General features: G+C 40.9%; 1 protein-coding gene across 1 annotated transcript in view; it reads right to left on the reverse strand.

The window, feature by feature from the left end:
• Positions 1-3,620: 3,620 nt before the first annotated feature.
• The window catches only part of CDH17 (cadherin 17), a 98,984-nt gene continuing 86,114 nt past the window's right edge, over positions 3,621-16,490 (reverse strand). The window contains exons 14-18 of the mRNA XM_032610169.1: positions 14,934-15,064; positions 12,535-12,774; positions 7,769-7,885; positions 7,521-7,634; positions 3,621-4,516 (exon numbers count right to left, since the gene is read on the reverse strand). Of these exons, the coding sequence (XP_032466060.1) occupies positions 4,416-4,516; positions 7,521-7,634; positions 7,769-7,885; positions 12,535-12,774; positions 14,934-15,064 (703 nt within the window). The 3' untranslated portion in view covers positions 3,621-4,415. The remainder of the gene's footprint in view (positions 4,517-7,520; positions 7,635-7,768; positions 7,886-12,534; positions 12,775-14,933; positions 15,065-16,490) is intronic.

A 16,490-nucleotide genomic window follows, 5' to 3' on the forward strand; every position in this document is an offset into this window, starting at 1 on the left:
CCAACTTCTTCCTTCTCAGCTTCGTGGCTGGAGTTCATAGGCTCCGATGTGCTGGCAAGAGTGACCTGGGGCTGGACCCACCAGGCTGCTCTTAGCTGAAGGATCTCTATGAGCCAAGGAATGGCTCTCTTGACAAAGCCCTTCCTACCTTCCCTGAACTCTGGGGCGTGGCCCATGTTTGCATCTGGGAAAGGGTCTAAGCAGGCCTGGTTAGGATTAAAGGTGCCCCGAAAATTGAGAGGATTGGGAAGGTGATGTTCTGAAGAAAGACGCTGATGCAGAGCCTACAAAAGATCATATCCCACACCAGACTGGTACTAACCCCTCTGGGGATTGTCTGGAATAAGGGAGCTCAGCTGTGGTTGCGCATTAGACTCACATGGGGATATTTTTTCAGAATATTAAAGCTAGGGCGCCCTGCCCAGAGATGCTGACTCAGCTGGGGGGTAGGGCTCTGGAATGAGTATTTTTGAAAAACTCCCCCAGGTGTTTCTAACCTGCACCCATTGAGCACTCCTGTGGTAGAGAGCTGGGCATCCGACACCTGACCACAGTCTTGGGACTCAGTCAGAATGAGACAGGCTTTGGTGAGAAGAAATTTAGGAGCAATGAGTGGTGTTTGGAGAACACACCTGCATTGTGTATACATTGTATGGATATCTTCGCAGGTGTGCAAAATGTATATACAATGTGTGACACATTTGAATGCAACAAAATCAAAAACAGCATTAGTCTTGAGTTTCCTCATAAGATAACTTTTAGGTTTGAATGCTATTTTTCTCTCTCTTACTATTGTAAAACCTGTTTTAAAACATTGATATTATGAACAAATATTGTATGATTCCATTTGTACCTAGCACACTCAAATTCATGGAGACAGAAAGTCAGAATAGTGGTTACCAGGGACTGGAGGTAGGAAGGAATGGGGAGTTCTTTTTTTTTTTTTTTTTTTTTTTTTTTGGTTTACGCGGGCCTCTCACCGTTGTGGCCTCTCCCGTTGCGGAGCACAGGCTCCGGATGCGCAGGCTCAGCGGCCATGGTTCACGGGCCCAGCCGCTCCGCAGCATGTGGGATCTTCCCGGACCGGGGCACGAACCCGCGTCCCCTGCATCGGCAGGCGGACTCTCAACCATGGCGCCACCAGGGAAGCCCGGGGGAGTTCTTATTTAATGAGTAGAGTTTCATTCAGGAAGATGAAAATGTTCTGGAGGTGGATGATGGTGGTGATTGCCCAACAACGTGAATGGACTTAATGCAACTGAACTGTACATTTCAAGACAGTTTAAATGAGTTTTTAAAATCAAATTGTAAGATATTGTACCTTTTCAGGTAACTTTTAAGGTTCCAAGTTCAACAAGTTCCCGTGATGCATATGGCATTATACAGAATCTTGGAAACAAATTATTTCCTTCTTGCCCTAGATGCTTCAGAGGTAATCTCAGCTTCCTGCTTGTGAGTTGTCTAGACCATGGACCAGCACCCTGAGATCTCTACTCTTAATTTACTGCTCTCCAGAAACCCCTGAGACTTTCTACATAGCTACTCACAGGAGTTGCCCCTATACTTCCCACCCCCACCCTGAGACCCTCTCACTCTCCCTGCTATTTCTTAACCATCCAGAAATTCTTGAGGGCTTTGTCACTCACAGCCTCATTCACCACTGCATTCAGCTCTGAGGATATTTGAACGGAGCGTCAGAGTTTGTATGTAGGGAAACGGAGTGTAGTGAAGTGGGAGTTTAACGCCTCTTTGAGGATACTGTAACTAAAAACAGAGAGTGGATTAGTTTCAAGTTTGTCAGGTGGGTGGCTCTAAGATGACAGTAGCATAAGTGGCCTACATGAATCAGCTATTTCATGTATTCATTCTTCAAAAACTTATAGAGGAGCTACTGTGAGCCAAGACTTGTCATAGAGACATTGAGAGGATTCCAAGAAGTCCCAGACTAGTTAAGGAGATCAAATGGGCCCTAACTGTAGAACCTAAGGTCCATAAGAATGGCACAAACATGCACTCTTGGTTGCAAGGGCAGAAATATATTGAGCTTTAAGTAATAAGGAATGTACTGGCTCACAGGATAGGAAAGTCCAGGGCAAGGTTGCCTTCAGGCACAGCTGGATCCAGGCACTCAATATCTTCAGAATCTTCTCTCAACTGTGTGGTCCTTGTTCTGGGGTAGGCTTACCTTTTGTGGTAACTAGAATGCTCTGAGTTTATTTTCTACTAGTTTAGCAAATTCCACTTAAAGAGAGCTATTTTCTAAGAGTTTCAACACAATTCTAGAAGTGAGAGATGGGGAGATGGGGGAAAACAGGAAGTTGACTCTACTCAAACTATACAGACTAGGTGTAGAAGAGCCAGGTGAAGGGGAGGGGAGGATGTTTTCCAGTGGAAATGGAACCATCTTTACCAGAAGAGGGAATAGATCCTAGAATTTTCCTCACCACAGTATGGTAGTTTAGATGAAGTAGTGGCCTGGTACCCTGTAGTTTCCTAAGAGAAGGCTTCCCAAAGGGACCAGTCTATAAATTGGTCTTTAAGCCTTTAGGAATGGGTGGTCTGGTCATGGAAGGAAGAGAAGGTTTAGAGGGAAGGCCCACCCGGAGGAAGAGCAGCACAAGAAATGTGAATACTAATGAGTGATTTTAGACGAGAAGGTTATGTGTGATCAGTCTATTATTCGGTGATACAAGTTGGTCCAGAGAGAACAACCCTGAACTGAGGCAGGAGGCATCCCTAAGCCCTCCGAGCAGACCTGCCTTGGGACTGCCTCAGTCTTTCAGGAATGATAAAGTGCTTTCCGGAAAATAAGCAGGGCTAGCAATGATGCAATTTTAAGTGAACTAAATGTCATATCACAGTCACTCTTGGTCAAAAACACACAAGAAAATACCTACAGAAGTTGCTGAGAAAGTTAAACCATTCCTTAGGTTGGGATATAATCTGCTGTTGGTGCTCTTAGATTTTTGTTTTCTTGTTTTGTCTTTCAGCGTATGGTGAGACAAGAGAGAACCTCGCCCATTATGAGATTTCCAACGAGCCTTGTGTGGAAAGAAAACAGGTAAGAGAGCTCAATATTATCCTGAAGCACAGGATAACATTATATCAATACAAGAAAGTAACACTGAGGTCTTAGAAATAGAGTTCGGATATTTTCTTTTGTTTTACTTTTTTGCCTTAAAAAAATATAATAAAAGCCCTCAAAGAGGATTATTTATGAAAAACAGAACTCCATGGCCTGCTTCAGTCGTCATTGTAGGAGCACCTTTTCAGATACAAGTTGTTTTCCCAAACATTCTTGAAAATTCTGAGAGGCTGTGTAATGTTGAATGCTTTCAAGCCTCAAATCAGAAGCCAGAAAACAGCTCCAGGGCCTCGAAATGCTTCCAAATCTCTAAGGTTTTCTTATTTAAAATTTAAAAATTCCTAGTGTATCTGCCTCGAACACCCCAGTCCACAGTCGTGAGCACAGGGAATTTTTATTTCATTGTGGACCCCCTCTTTATGGGTTAATTCTACATGGGAGGCAATTTTGATAAATGATAGATAACCATTGTTATCTAGTCCTTCCCTCAACAAATGCAGAGAACCAGGAAGCAGAGACAAAGAGATCCAAGAAACAAAACCAAAGCCAATGTTTATTCTTGATTTTTGTCACTACATCTTTTGTGCTTCCTTATCTTCCTCTACTGTTAAATATATAATAACCGAAACTTTATTAATATACACATAAAGAAAACACGCACAGCATGTGAGCATGGTAGGTAGTGGCTGGTGTTTGCACCAGGGTTTATGAAGCAGGCCTCTGCATGGTCTGCAGTGGTCTCATGCTGTTCCCAAGTGCAAAATCCTCCAACGAAAAGCAACATAAGCCACGTGGGGCTAAAGGAGGCTAATAACAACAAAAAGTTTCTGTTCAAACTAAGGGACAGGTCTGCGCTTTAATTTTTTTTCCCTGAGACTTAGCTTTGTTCTTTCCTCCAACAAATGTTTTCAAATTAGTGAAATACCAAAGGAGATATGGAGGAAGGAGACACGGGATGGAATTAGAAAAAGCATAAATGGAATCCAGGATGTGCTGTGGTGGATGACTGATAGATCTCTTAATGAAGAAAAAAATGAACAGAGTATTTCATCAGCCCCTCTTTCCCTAAGAGGGAAAAGCACATACATTTTTGTGTTTGGATAAATAGCTAAGGCTTTTGCAGAGTGGAAAAGTGTCATGAGAAAATGGAAAATGTCTCTAACGTCTACAGCACATGAAATATCTAAGAGTAATAAAATAGTAAAGGGCAAGAAGGTATATCATAAAAAATTATAGTGCACATGTTGGATGAAAAGCAAAATTATGGGATTAAATGGTTGTGTTACTGAAACAGCACTTGGTACATAGACTCAAACACTCCTTTTCACATTCAGTTTCTCAGAGGCTTGACTTCAGATGCCTGAGCACTTTCAACATTATGTTGGCCTTTATTCTTCTTTATCTGGAAAAACACGACAGCTAAAATTATACCTAAAAGAGAAAATTCAGAGTCAAAGAGATGGAGTCTTAAAATGTACTGTCACATTTGTTTATAAAGTAGCACCTGCATAGGAAAAAATGACTCATATAATTTCATTTTTGTTTGTGGTTCAACAAAGTTTCATTGTCCTGGTGATTAAGAGATTCTAGGCATGGGCTTCTCTTGGATAAGTAAGCTTACCAATTATCTTGTTGTCAGTAAGTATGTAACAAGTCCCAAGTCATGTCGAAGCTGGTGGCTATCGCTGGGTCTCTATCAAGGACATATAGGACTTAATGCCTACGTACCCTGAAGACTAAGTGTGTGAGCATTAGACAGAATTCCTGGAACTTCAGACACAGTCAATAAATGTTGATTCCAGTTCTTCTTCCTCTTCCCTAGAGGAAGTAGTCCAATGAGAAAAACCAGAAAGCTGTTCTTAGACCAATTCACCTACCTAAAGCCTACTTTCACCACGTCCACATCAAGTATTACATTTTCTTTGCCATCTTCCGTGTTGCTCCAGCTTGAGTACACTACCTAACCTCTCTGGTTTCCCCCATCTCTGACCTACTACAAAATTACATTGTGCATTTTAGCACTATGTATACTATAAATCAGAGACTTATCTGGAAAAGTAAGTTGTTTTTAAGAAATTAACCTGGCAGTAAGTTTACAAGAGGAATCATGGCAAAAAAGACTGCATGCTCAGAAGCCCGTTAAGAATCTTGCAATAATCCCAACCCTCCTATTTTGAAAAAAGTAAGGGTATGAAACTACAAGATCCTACTACTTCTATCTTTAGATCACCAAACTCATCCAATCTTTAACTTGTTGTAAAATTACGAGAGTAAATGGTCATGTTAGAAAACCATGGCATAAAAACTCAAAAATCCTTTCAAGATGAGAGGACAAATAGAATAAGAAAAGGCATAGAAGTAGAGGGGAGTTTGATAAGTGAGTAAACCTCAAAAGCCAGCTCAATTAGTATAAAAGGTGTGCACCAAACTGTGGTTCTCAAAGAGAAATGATGGTCACCATGCAATATTAGGATGCATAATGGTCATGTCACAAAGGCCCTTCTATGCCATAATAATGAGGAATTCGAATGGAAGAGTATAAGGAAATGAGATCCCTTTTAGAGCTGTGAATCAGAGTCCAATGTGGTAGACTGGATGGTGGCAGAAAAGACCAGATGCCAAACGAGCAATTAAGAAGACCTAGAATAATCCCAGCTCTTCCTTTAAAAGAGAAAGGATGTGGAACTCTATAAACCCCTTTACACAGGTGAATCGATGAAGAATCTACTTTTTATTTTTAGTACATCTTTTTTGGAGTATAATTGCTTCTCAATGCTGTGTTAGTTTCTGTTGTACAACAAAATGAATCAGCCATATGCATACATATATCCCCATATCCCCTCCCTCTTGAGTCTCCCTTGCACCCTCCCTACCCCATCCCTCTAGGTCATTGCAAAGCACCGAGCTGATCTCCCTGTGCTATGTGGCTGCTTCCCACTAGCTATCTATTTTACATTTGGTAGAGTATATATGTCAATGCCACTCTCTCACTTCATCCCAGCTTACCCTTCCCCCTCCCCACGTCCTCAAGTCCATTCTCTACGTCTACATCTTTATTCCTGTCCTGTCCCTAGGTTCTTCAGAACCATTTTATTTAGATTCCATATATATGTGCTAGCATACGGTATTTGTTTTTCTCTTTCTGACTTACTTCACTCTGTATGACAGACTCTAGGTCCATCCACCTCACTACAAATAACTCAATTTCGTTTCCTTTTATGGCTGAGTAATATTCCACTGTATATATGTGCCACATCTTCTTTATCCATTCATCTGTTGATGGACACTTAGGTTGCTTCCATGACCTGGCTATTGTAAATAGTGCTGCAATGAACATTGTGGTACATGTCTCTTTTTGAATTATGTTTCCTCAGGGTATATGCCCAGTAGTGGGATTGCTGGGTCATATGGTAGTTCTACTTTTAGTTTTTTAAGGAACCTCCATACTGTTCTCCATAGTGGTTGTATCAATTTACATTTCCACCAATAGTGCAAGAGGGTTCCCTTTTCACCACACCCTTTCCAGCATTTATTGTTTCTAGATTTTTTGATGATGGCCATTCTGACTGGTGTGAGGTGATACCTCATTGTAGTTTTGATTTGCATTTCTCTAATAATTAGTGATTTTAAGCATCTTTTCATGTGCCTCTTGGCCACCTATATGTCTTCTTTGGTGAAATACAAGTAGCTCATGGAGCTCAACAGCAAAAAAACAAACAACTCAATTAAAAAATGGGCAGAAGAAGTATCTACTTCTAATACTTAACTTGTGGTGAAGACACCAGTTGAAAGAGGGTAAGGACTACAGTAGGCACTGAGCTGTTTACAAAAAAGAAGACAGGGAACTCTGCTATCTAACCAGGCCAGGGGCCATGGCAGAGAGAGGCCTGTGATGCAGTGGAATTATTCTGAGATAATAAAGAATCAAGGCCCACAGTCACAAAACATAAAAAGGGGAGTTCTGCAACATTTCAGGTATGCCAGCATCTCCACTAGAAGGCTAGCTTCTACCTATTCCAACAATGGCAGACTAGACCATAAGCTCTGTGCGTGATGGATCTGTGTACATCTGTCACTGTGTTCCCCACCAAGCACAGTGCCTGACACATAGCAGAGGCACAGCTACTGCATTTCTTTCTCCTTCATCATGAAAGCTTGGTAACTAATCATAACGTACAATAATTTATTCTTTAAAGCCTCTTATGTTGTATTTCCCAACCTAACCAGCAAGGCAGTGAGAGGTAGAGGGTGGTACTAAAGCAGTAGCTCCCAGTCAGGAAAGTTGGATATGGTTTACTGGTGATCTATATTCTTGGTTATTGCCTAGATTGCCATTTGAGCAGCCCCACACCAGTCCATGAAGTCAGACCCTGATGTGAGCTTATGTTTCCAAGGCCCAGAACAGAAATCCTTGAATCTGAGAAATTATACTCACCGATGACCAAAAAGGTGGTAAGGAGTACACCAACTGTGATGCCCACAGTAGGTATCCCAGGCATGTGACCTGCTGGCTGGAAACACCTATTTTCCACACACTTGCAGAAAGTAACTGAAAAACAGAACAATATTTTGTAGGTAAATTTGCGAGCGAACAATTGTAGAATCCCATCTCAAAGACAAGAATTCCTACAAACTACCATATTGACAGACATTATCCCAAGTTGCCTGCAGCAAAATATCTACCTGATAAAGAGACAGTCCCTTCCAAGGGTGGCCGACCGCTATCATTGATGCGGACTGGGATGTGGTAAACTCTCTCCTCAAAGCCCGTGTGCTTGGTGGAGAGCCTGGCATGAGTTCCTGTCAGAATATGGAAAAAATGACTGACATGAGAACACAACTGCAGGCCCCTGGATGAGCAGCAATAAAGTTCATCTCTGTATCATATAATACTAAAGTTGACTAGGAAATGGTTAGATATAAGTATGAGTTAAACTACCAAAAGTATTACCACTCCACAGGTACCCTCCAAAATGTCAAAAAGGATGCTAAAGCATCCTTCAAGTTCTCAATTCATGACTTCTCTGTAGAAATGAATACTAAACATAGTAGGTTGTCATTACTCATGGTAGTTATGTTCCATATAGTGGCCGCAAACACTGAATTAGAAAGAGAAAACATATTTGAAGAAATAACTGCTAACTTTTTTCCAAATTTGATGAAAAGTCTAAATCCTCAGATCCAAGAAGACAGACAAATCTTAGGAAAAAGAAAACGAACAAAAACTACACCAAGGCATATAATACTCAGATTACTTAAAACTAGTGAAAAAGAAAATTGTAAAGACATCCAGAGAAAAAAGACACATGACATTCAAAGGAACGAAGAAGAAACAATACAATCCAGAACACAAAGGAGAAATATCTTTAAAGTACTGAAAGAAACAAGTCTCAATAAGTTTAAAAGTATTCCAGTCAGGGCTTCCCTGGTGGCGCAGTGGTTGAGAGTCCGCCTGCCAATGCAGGGGACACGGGTTCGTGCCCCGGTCCGGGAGGATCCCACATGCCGCAGAGCGGCTGGGCCTGTGAGCCATGGCCACTGAACCTGCGTGTCCGGAGCCTGTACTCCGCCAATGGGAGAGGCCACGACAGTGAGAGGCCTGCGCACCCCCCCCAAACAACAACAACCAAAACCCCAAATCAACCATACAATCGTCTCAATAGATGCAGAAAAAAAACACCTGAAATTTTTAGCACCCGTTCCTAATTTAAAAAACCAAAAAACACCTCTCAGCAAATTAAGAATAGAAGATAAAGTCCTTAGTCTGATAAAGGGCATCTACAAAAAAAACCTATAGCTAACTTTATACTTAATGGTGAAAGACTATGAATGCCATCTCCCTAAGATTAGGAACAAGCCAAGTTGTTTCTGCTCTCACTACCTTCATTCAACATTGTCCTGAAGGCTTTAGCCGCTAAGAAAGCAAGCTAAATATATAAAAGCCATCCAGACTGGAAAGGAAAGAAAACCTATAATTCACAGACAACATGACTGTCTATATAGAAAATCTATGAAAACGTAAGAAAAAGAGGGAGAGAGAACTTACAAGTGAGGTCAGCAATGTTATAGGCTACAAGATCAATATACAAAAATCATCAATTATATTCCCACATCCTGGAATTACTTAAAAATTTAAAATTTTTAAATATCTAAAATAGCACAAACATATGAAATGCTTAGGGGAAATTCTATAAGAACTATACATTGAAAATTAAAACACATTGCTCAGAGAAAGTAAAGAAGACCTAAATAAGTGGAGACATAATCATATTCATGGATTGGAAAATTCAGTTTTGTTAAGATGTAAATTCTCCCCCAAATTCAGCTATAGATTCACACAATCTCAATCACAATCTGCATAGATTTTTTGGGTAGAAATAGACAAATTCAATTCTAAAATTTATATAGAAATGCAAAATAAATGTTTTGAAAAAGAACAAAGCGAGGACCTTTACACTACCTGATTCCAAGTCTTATTATTGAGCTGCAGTAATCAAAACATTAGAGTATTGCTATAAAGACAAAGAGATCAATGAAACAGAAAAGAAAGTCCAGAAATAGACTCATATATATGTGGTCACTTGATTTTTGACAAAGCTGCCAAGACAATTCAATGTGAAAATGATATTTTCAATAAATAGTGTTTAAACAATTAGATAGCCGTAACTGTAAAAGCTAAAACTATAAGACCTCTGGGAGAAAAAAAAATAGAAAAATTTAGTGACCTTGGCAAAAACTTCTTAATACACAAAATAGTCACAAATTATAGAAGAAAAAAGTCAGTAAATCAGATGTCATCAAAAAAATTTAGGGGCGGGCTTCCCTGGTGGAGCAGTGGTTGAGAGTCCGCCTGCCGATGCAGGGGACACGGGTTCATGCCCCGGTCCGGGAAGATCCCACATGCCACAGAGCGGCTGGGCCCGTGAGCCATGGCCGCTGAGCCTGTGCGTCCAGAGCCTGTGCTCCGCAATGGGAGAGGCCACAACAGTGAGAGACCCCGCGTACCACAAAAAAAAAAAGAAATTTAATTTGGTCTTTCAAAAGGCACTGTTACAAAATAAAAATATAAGCCATGGCCTGGGAAAAAATATTTATAAACATATATCTGACAAAGAACTTGAATCTAGACTATATAAAGAATGTTTATGACTCAACAACAGAAGCCAAACTGCTAAATATTTTAAGCAGGCACAACATTTGACCAGACACTATGCCAGTGAAGATACACGGATGGCAAATAAGCATATGAAAAGATGTTCAACACCATTAGTTATTAAGAGAATATAAATTAAAACCATAATGACCCAGCAATCCCACTCCTGGGCATATACCCTGAGAAAACCATCATTCAAAAAGAGTCATGTACCAAAATGTTCATTTCGGCTCTATTTACAATAGCCAGGACATGGAATCAACCTAAGTGTCCATCGATAGATGAATGGGTAAAGAAGATGTAGCACATATATACAATGGAATATTACTCAGCCATTAAAAGAAACGAAATTGAGTTATTTGTAGTGAGGTGGATGGACCTAGAGTCTGTTGTACAGAGTGAAGTAAGTCAGAAAGAGAAAAACAAATACCATATGCTAACACATATACATGGAATCTAAAAAAAAAAAAAAAAACTGGTCATGAAGAACCTAGGGGCAAGATGGGAATAAAGGACACAGACTTACTAGAGAATGGACTTGATGAGATGGGGAGGGGAAGGGTAAGCTGTGACAAAGTGAGAGAGTGGCATGGACATATATACACTACCAAAGGTAAAATAGATAGCGAGTGGGAAGCAGCTGCATAGCACAGGGAGATCAGCTCAGTGCTTTGTGACCACCTAGAGAGGTGCGATAGGGAGGGTGGGAGGGACGGAGACCCAAGAGGGAAGAGATATGGGAACATATGTATATGTATAACTGATTCACTTTGTTATAAAGCAGAAACTAACACACCACTGTAAAGCAATTATACTCCAATAAAGACGTTAAAAAAAAAACAAGTCAATAAATATGTTAACAACTCATATAACCATATTAAAAAAAAACATAATGAAATACTACACTCCCACTACAATGGCTAAAATTAAAAAGACTGAGCATAGCAAGCATTGGGAAGAATATTAAGCAACTAGAATTCTCATTCACTGGTGAGAATGTAAAATGTTACAGAATATTCGGGAAGCAATTTGATATTCTCTTAAAAATTTGACCGTATAGCTACCATAGGATGACTTGTAGGTATTTAACCAAGAAAAATGAAAGCATAGCTCCTATGAAGCACTTGTTCACAAATTTTCAGAGCAGCTTTATTTGAAATAGCAAAAATTGGAAGCAATTTAAGTAATAATCAATATGTTAATGAATAATAAATCATGATCTAGTCATACAATGGAATATTATTCTACAATATAAAGGAGTGAAGTGTTGATATATGCAACAACATGGTGAAATCCCCAAATATGTATACTAAGTGATATTCACCAAACAAAAAGAGAGTACATGCTGTTATTTTATTTAGATAAAATTCTTGAAAATGCAAACGAATCTATAGTGACGGGAAGCAGATCAGTGATTACCTGGGGGTGAGGGATGGACAGTGTGGGGTGGAAAATAGGGATTGCAGCAGAGGATGAATAAAACTTTGGGGGGGGGGTGGAACTGTTCTTATCTGATTGTGCTGATGGCTTCAATGGTATATACATATATTGATTTTTATAAAATTGTATGCTTTAAATATGTGCTGTTAATTGTAAGTCAATTATATTTCAATAAAGCTCTTTTTAAAAATCATGATGAGCGGGTTTCCCTAGCGCGCAGTGGTTAAGAATCCACCTGCCAATGCAGGGGACACGGGTTCAAGCCCTGGTCCGGGAAGATCCCATATGCCGTGGAGCAACTAAGCCCATGTGCCACCCTACTGAGCCTGCTCTCTAGAGCCCGCGTGCCACAACTACTGAGCCCCTGCGCCACAACTACGGAAGCCCTCATGCCTAGAGCCCATGCTCAGCAACAAGAGAAGCCACCGCAATGAGAAGCCCGCACGCCGCACCCAAGAGTAGCCCCCCCTCGCCGCAACTAGAGAAAGCCCGCGCAGCGAGGAAGACCCAACACAGCCAAAAATAAAAATAAATAAAATAAATAAATTTATTTAATAAAAAATAATGATGAAACCTGTTTCTCAGCTGCCATTGGAAATTTTGCAATGTTGCTCTGATTGCCCAACTATTCATGTACACTAAGAGAGATGTTGTGTATTAACAATCTTTCTTTCCTCCAAACCCCGGGGGCTTTTAACCCTCTGGAGAGCTTGCCTGTGCAAGTTTCCACAGCATGAACTTCCTTCCTGGAGCGTGGAAGAAAGCTCTGTGCTGAGTGCTGCATGCATACCAAGGCAAATAAAAACTCATTCCATCGCCCATCAGTGTTTTTCTCGATGTTCTTTTGACAACTCACCATTGATTTTGGAAACTTCCCAGTCTTTTTGTAAGCTTTCACTGCCAAGGGAAAATGTAAAGTGTCGACCCCGAAATGACTGCTGATCATCATCAGTGGCCTCGAAAATGAGACTTCCGGGTGCTTTAGGGGGATAGCAGAAGAACAAGCCTGTGTACTCCTTGACCAGCCGCGGCGGGTTGTCGTTCACATCCATGAGGGTCAGGTGGAATTGCGCCGTGGAACTCAAGGAGGATCCACCTAAGAAATTGAATCATTGAAAGATGGTATCTGCTTTCTCATTCTCCTCTCAGTAAGAAAGGATATTTCCTTTTCTTTAAAAAAAATTTTACAATTCAGACCTAGTTTCATTTTCTGCTTAGAAAGTCTTGATGATGAGAATTATGTGCTAACATTTTATATACATTACTTCCAAACAACACTGGTGTACATTTACAGATGAGAAGACTGAGGTTCAGAGAAGTTGTGTGACTTGCCCAAGGTCACATAGCGGTAGAGAGGCTTCCAACCCAGGGGATCTGACTCTAGAGCCCACACCTTTAGTCGCTCAACACTGACTTAGGCATGTTCATTAAGTTTTCTAAGGCTCATTTCTTCAGCTGTAAAACGTGACTTTATGAGGATCTGACATGTATTCTTAGAAAATCGTACAGAGCTGTACAATTGTTATTTGCTGTGGTATCCTGGAGAAAATTTTGACCTCTGTAGCCTGAACAATTGGTAACTGTGTGATCATGGGCAAGTTACTTCTCAGTACCTTGGTTTCTTCATACATCAAATACGGTCAATAATAGTACCTACCCCATAGTGTTGTATGAGGGGTAAGTGCTTAGAACAGGACGGTCAGTACAACGTAAACACTTACTGTTCTCATTCTCCCTGATGTTTCTACAATTTCTGACTCTGACCTGCTTCAATTCCAGTAAACACTACTTGCCTGCTTTTCTTGTCGGCTGTCTCCTTAACCAAAGGAGGAAGTCATTTCATCAATGTGTATCATTTCAGGGCCAACAACTGCAAACAGAGCAGGGTTTTGAACCCTGGTTTCGATTCATGAAACTTCTAAAATGTGAGAGGCCTTTAGGACACATCCAAAGCGAAGCGCTGACCCCACAGTACATTTTAGTGGAAGGCACAGCACAGAAAGTGCTTAGTGGAAGGCTTAGCCAGAAACTTCCTGCTGATTAAATCAGGAACTTTTAAATAGAGAGTTAAATTTATGGAGTGTGATAGTGGTATGTGCTAGAAGCACATCAACTAGGAGGAAGAGAGAGAGCCAGTCCCCGACCTGCCTCAGCGAGGCCCGTCCACTCACACACCACCATTCCAAGTTCGACACACGCTTCTGCATGTCTACCCTCACTGGTTTAACGTGACTGCAGTACTTTTGTTTTTCTTCATCTTTTCACAGACAGGGACCATTTTCATGATTCCCACCTGTTGGAATGTTCCGCATTCCAGCTCCCAACCCTGGGCTTCACATTTTGAAAGTTTCCTTCTTTGGTATAAAACTATATTTACTTAGTCATAATCTGTTCAATTCTAATTTTTTGGTAAGCCAGGCAGATATATTTATTGTCTCATTAGAGGCTCTGACCAGCATAAGATCAACAGAATCCCGACTCCAAGTTGGAAAATTCCATTTAAACGTAAAGAAACTCAGTGTTTTCATCATGAGCCTTATCACTGGTAAGCATAATATTCCTGTGAGTTTATTTTTATAGCTATATAAGATTCAAACTTCCTTGGCTTATCTTCACAATAAATCTTTCCTTTCAAAAGTTCACCTGGTTTCATCAAAACAGTTATCTAGGGCCACCCAAATCTACCAACTCAGAATCTGCAAGGTGAATTCCTATCTGTATTGAACAAGCTCCTGGGTGATTCTGGCATATATAAAGTTGAGAATATTGAACAAAACATTTTATGTTTCAAAAGGATGAGACCTCGGTCACTGCAATTTAAGCCTGAAGGAGCAAGTAATAGTCTAGGTAGGCAGGTCAGTGGTTTGACCCTGCTCCCTAGAAACCCACAGCCACTTTGGAGGAAGGGAGGTAGCTCAGTGGGGACACAGGAACCTTCCTAGAAGCTGTGGTCCCTTCAGGACACCACAGAGTGAGCAGCAGCCCTGAAGCCTAGCCAGCCTCCAGGTGCATCCCTGCCTGAAAGAGCCCTGCTACCGGGCACGGGGGTTCTCATCTTGAACAAAGCCAAGAAGGTGTGAGCACTTCTCTCCACTTTTGTACCCTTTTCATTTTTCCACTGTAAGATATTCTGACAATTTGATCCAGTTTCCCACCCACCTCACCCTCCTTCCCATTTCTACTGATGTAGCCCCTAATCATTTGTGTTACCTTTTATTTATTATGTTTTAAATTTATTTATCTATTTAGGCTCACCTACTTCTGTTGCCACCACTTGTACCCGATACAGACTTTCAGCTTCCCTGTCCAACGGAGCCACACTAAAGATCTCGCCGGTGACGGGGTCAATTTTTAGCCAACCTCTCTTGTCACCTCTTAATGAATAACTTTAGTAAGAGAAAAGAGCAAAAGGAAGCCCACATTACTCTGCATGAAAACGTAAAGATAGTTTATGCATCACTATGCCATTATATCAGCACTATCCCTTGCATATTACTGACAACATATTTAAAGAAACATGATCTAATATTATTACTGCTTTATTTGCATACCATCTGCCTTCAAAGGGAGGATTTGTTCATCCTTACAAAGTGGTTTTTGTAATTGTTTTAAAAGAAAAGGTATCGAGGGGGCTTCCCTGGTGGCGCAGTGGTTGAGAGTCCGCCTGCCGATGCAGGGGACACGGGTTCGTGCCCCGGTCCGGGAGAATCCCACATGCCGCGGAGCGGCTGGGCCAGTGAGCGATGGCCGCTGAGCCTGCGCGTCCAGAGCCTGTGCTCTGCGACGGGGGAGGCCACAACAGTGAGAGGCCGGCGTATCGAAAAAAAAAAAAAAAAAAAAAAAGAAAAGGTATCATCACAAACTCTAGCAGAAAAAAAGTTAAACTTTTCTGGCAATCAAAGAATTTCAATTAAAACAACCTGGAATTATCTTTTAAAATTGATTAGCAAACCGCCCCCTCTCAGAAAACTTGAACACTCATTGGTGGAAATGTGTGAATGGATGGATACTCAGAGGCTACTGGTGGGTGGCACAGTGAATTCCTCATTCAGCAGACATCTATTGAGGGCTTAGCAAATATCAGAGAGGAGATTACACAAAGGGGTTCTAGGCCAGTGGAGGAGACAGACACAGAGACAGATAATTCCAGTAAAATGTGGTGAATACAAAGAGGCCATGTGGAATCCCAAATAAATTAAAGGGAATCAGAGAAGTCTTTCTGAAAGAGTAGATGTTAACTAAAGCAAGACAAAGAAGGATGCTTTAAGCAGAAGGAATTGTATGAACTAAGGCTGAGAGGCCAAGGAGTAGCTTAGGGTGTGGAGGCATCAGACATTCCAGCAGTGGTGGGATAACATATCAATAGGACGCAGTGGATGGCAAAAGATGAAGCCAGAGGGATTGGAAAGAGCTGAATCATGAGAAGCAGTGGGCAGCCAGGGAATGGTGGTAAGCAGGACGGTGACCTAGTCATGTTTGTGTCTTCAGTGGAACTCATTGGTAGGTGTATGAAAGGTGAATTTGAGAGAGACAAGCCTAGAACCACGGGAAAACCAATTTCTATAGCCTTTTGGGAACAATACTTAAGAGCCAGAAGGATGTCTATATCTTTAGGTCAAAGAATCCCACCTCTGGAAATGTTCTCCAAATAAAAAACAATTGAATAGAAGTTAAGAAAAAGAATTATATACATACATTCAAAACTTTTCTAGAATTTTAAAAAAAAATACTGGAAGCAAGCTACATGTCCAGTAGTAGGAGAATGATTAAGAAGTTATAATGTGTTAGTTCAAATTAATTTTTCCCCAGTGT

This window comes from Phocoena sinus, chromosome 17 (genome assembly GCF_008692025.1).
Source record: "Phocoena sinus isolate mPhoSin1 chromosome 17, mPhoSin1.pri, whole genome shotgun sequence".
Classification (NCBI taxonomy): domain Eukaryota; kingdom Metazoa; phylum Chordata; class Mammalia; order Artiodactyla; family Phocoenidae; genus Phocoena; species Phocoena sinus.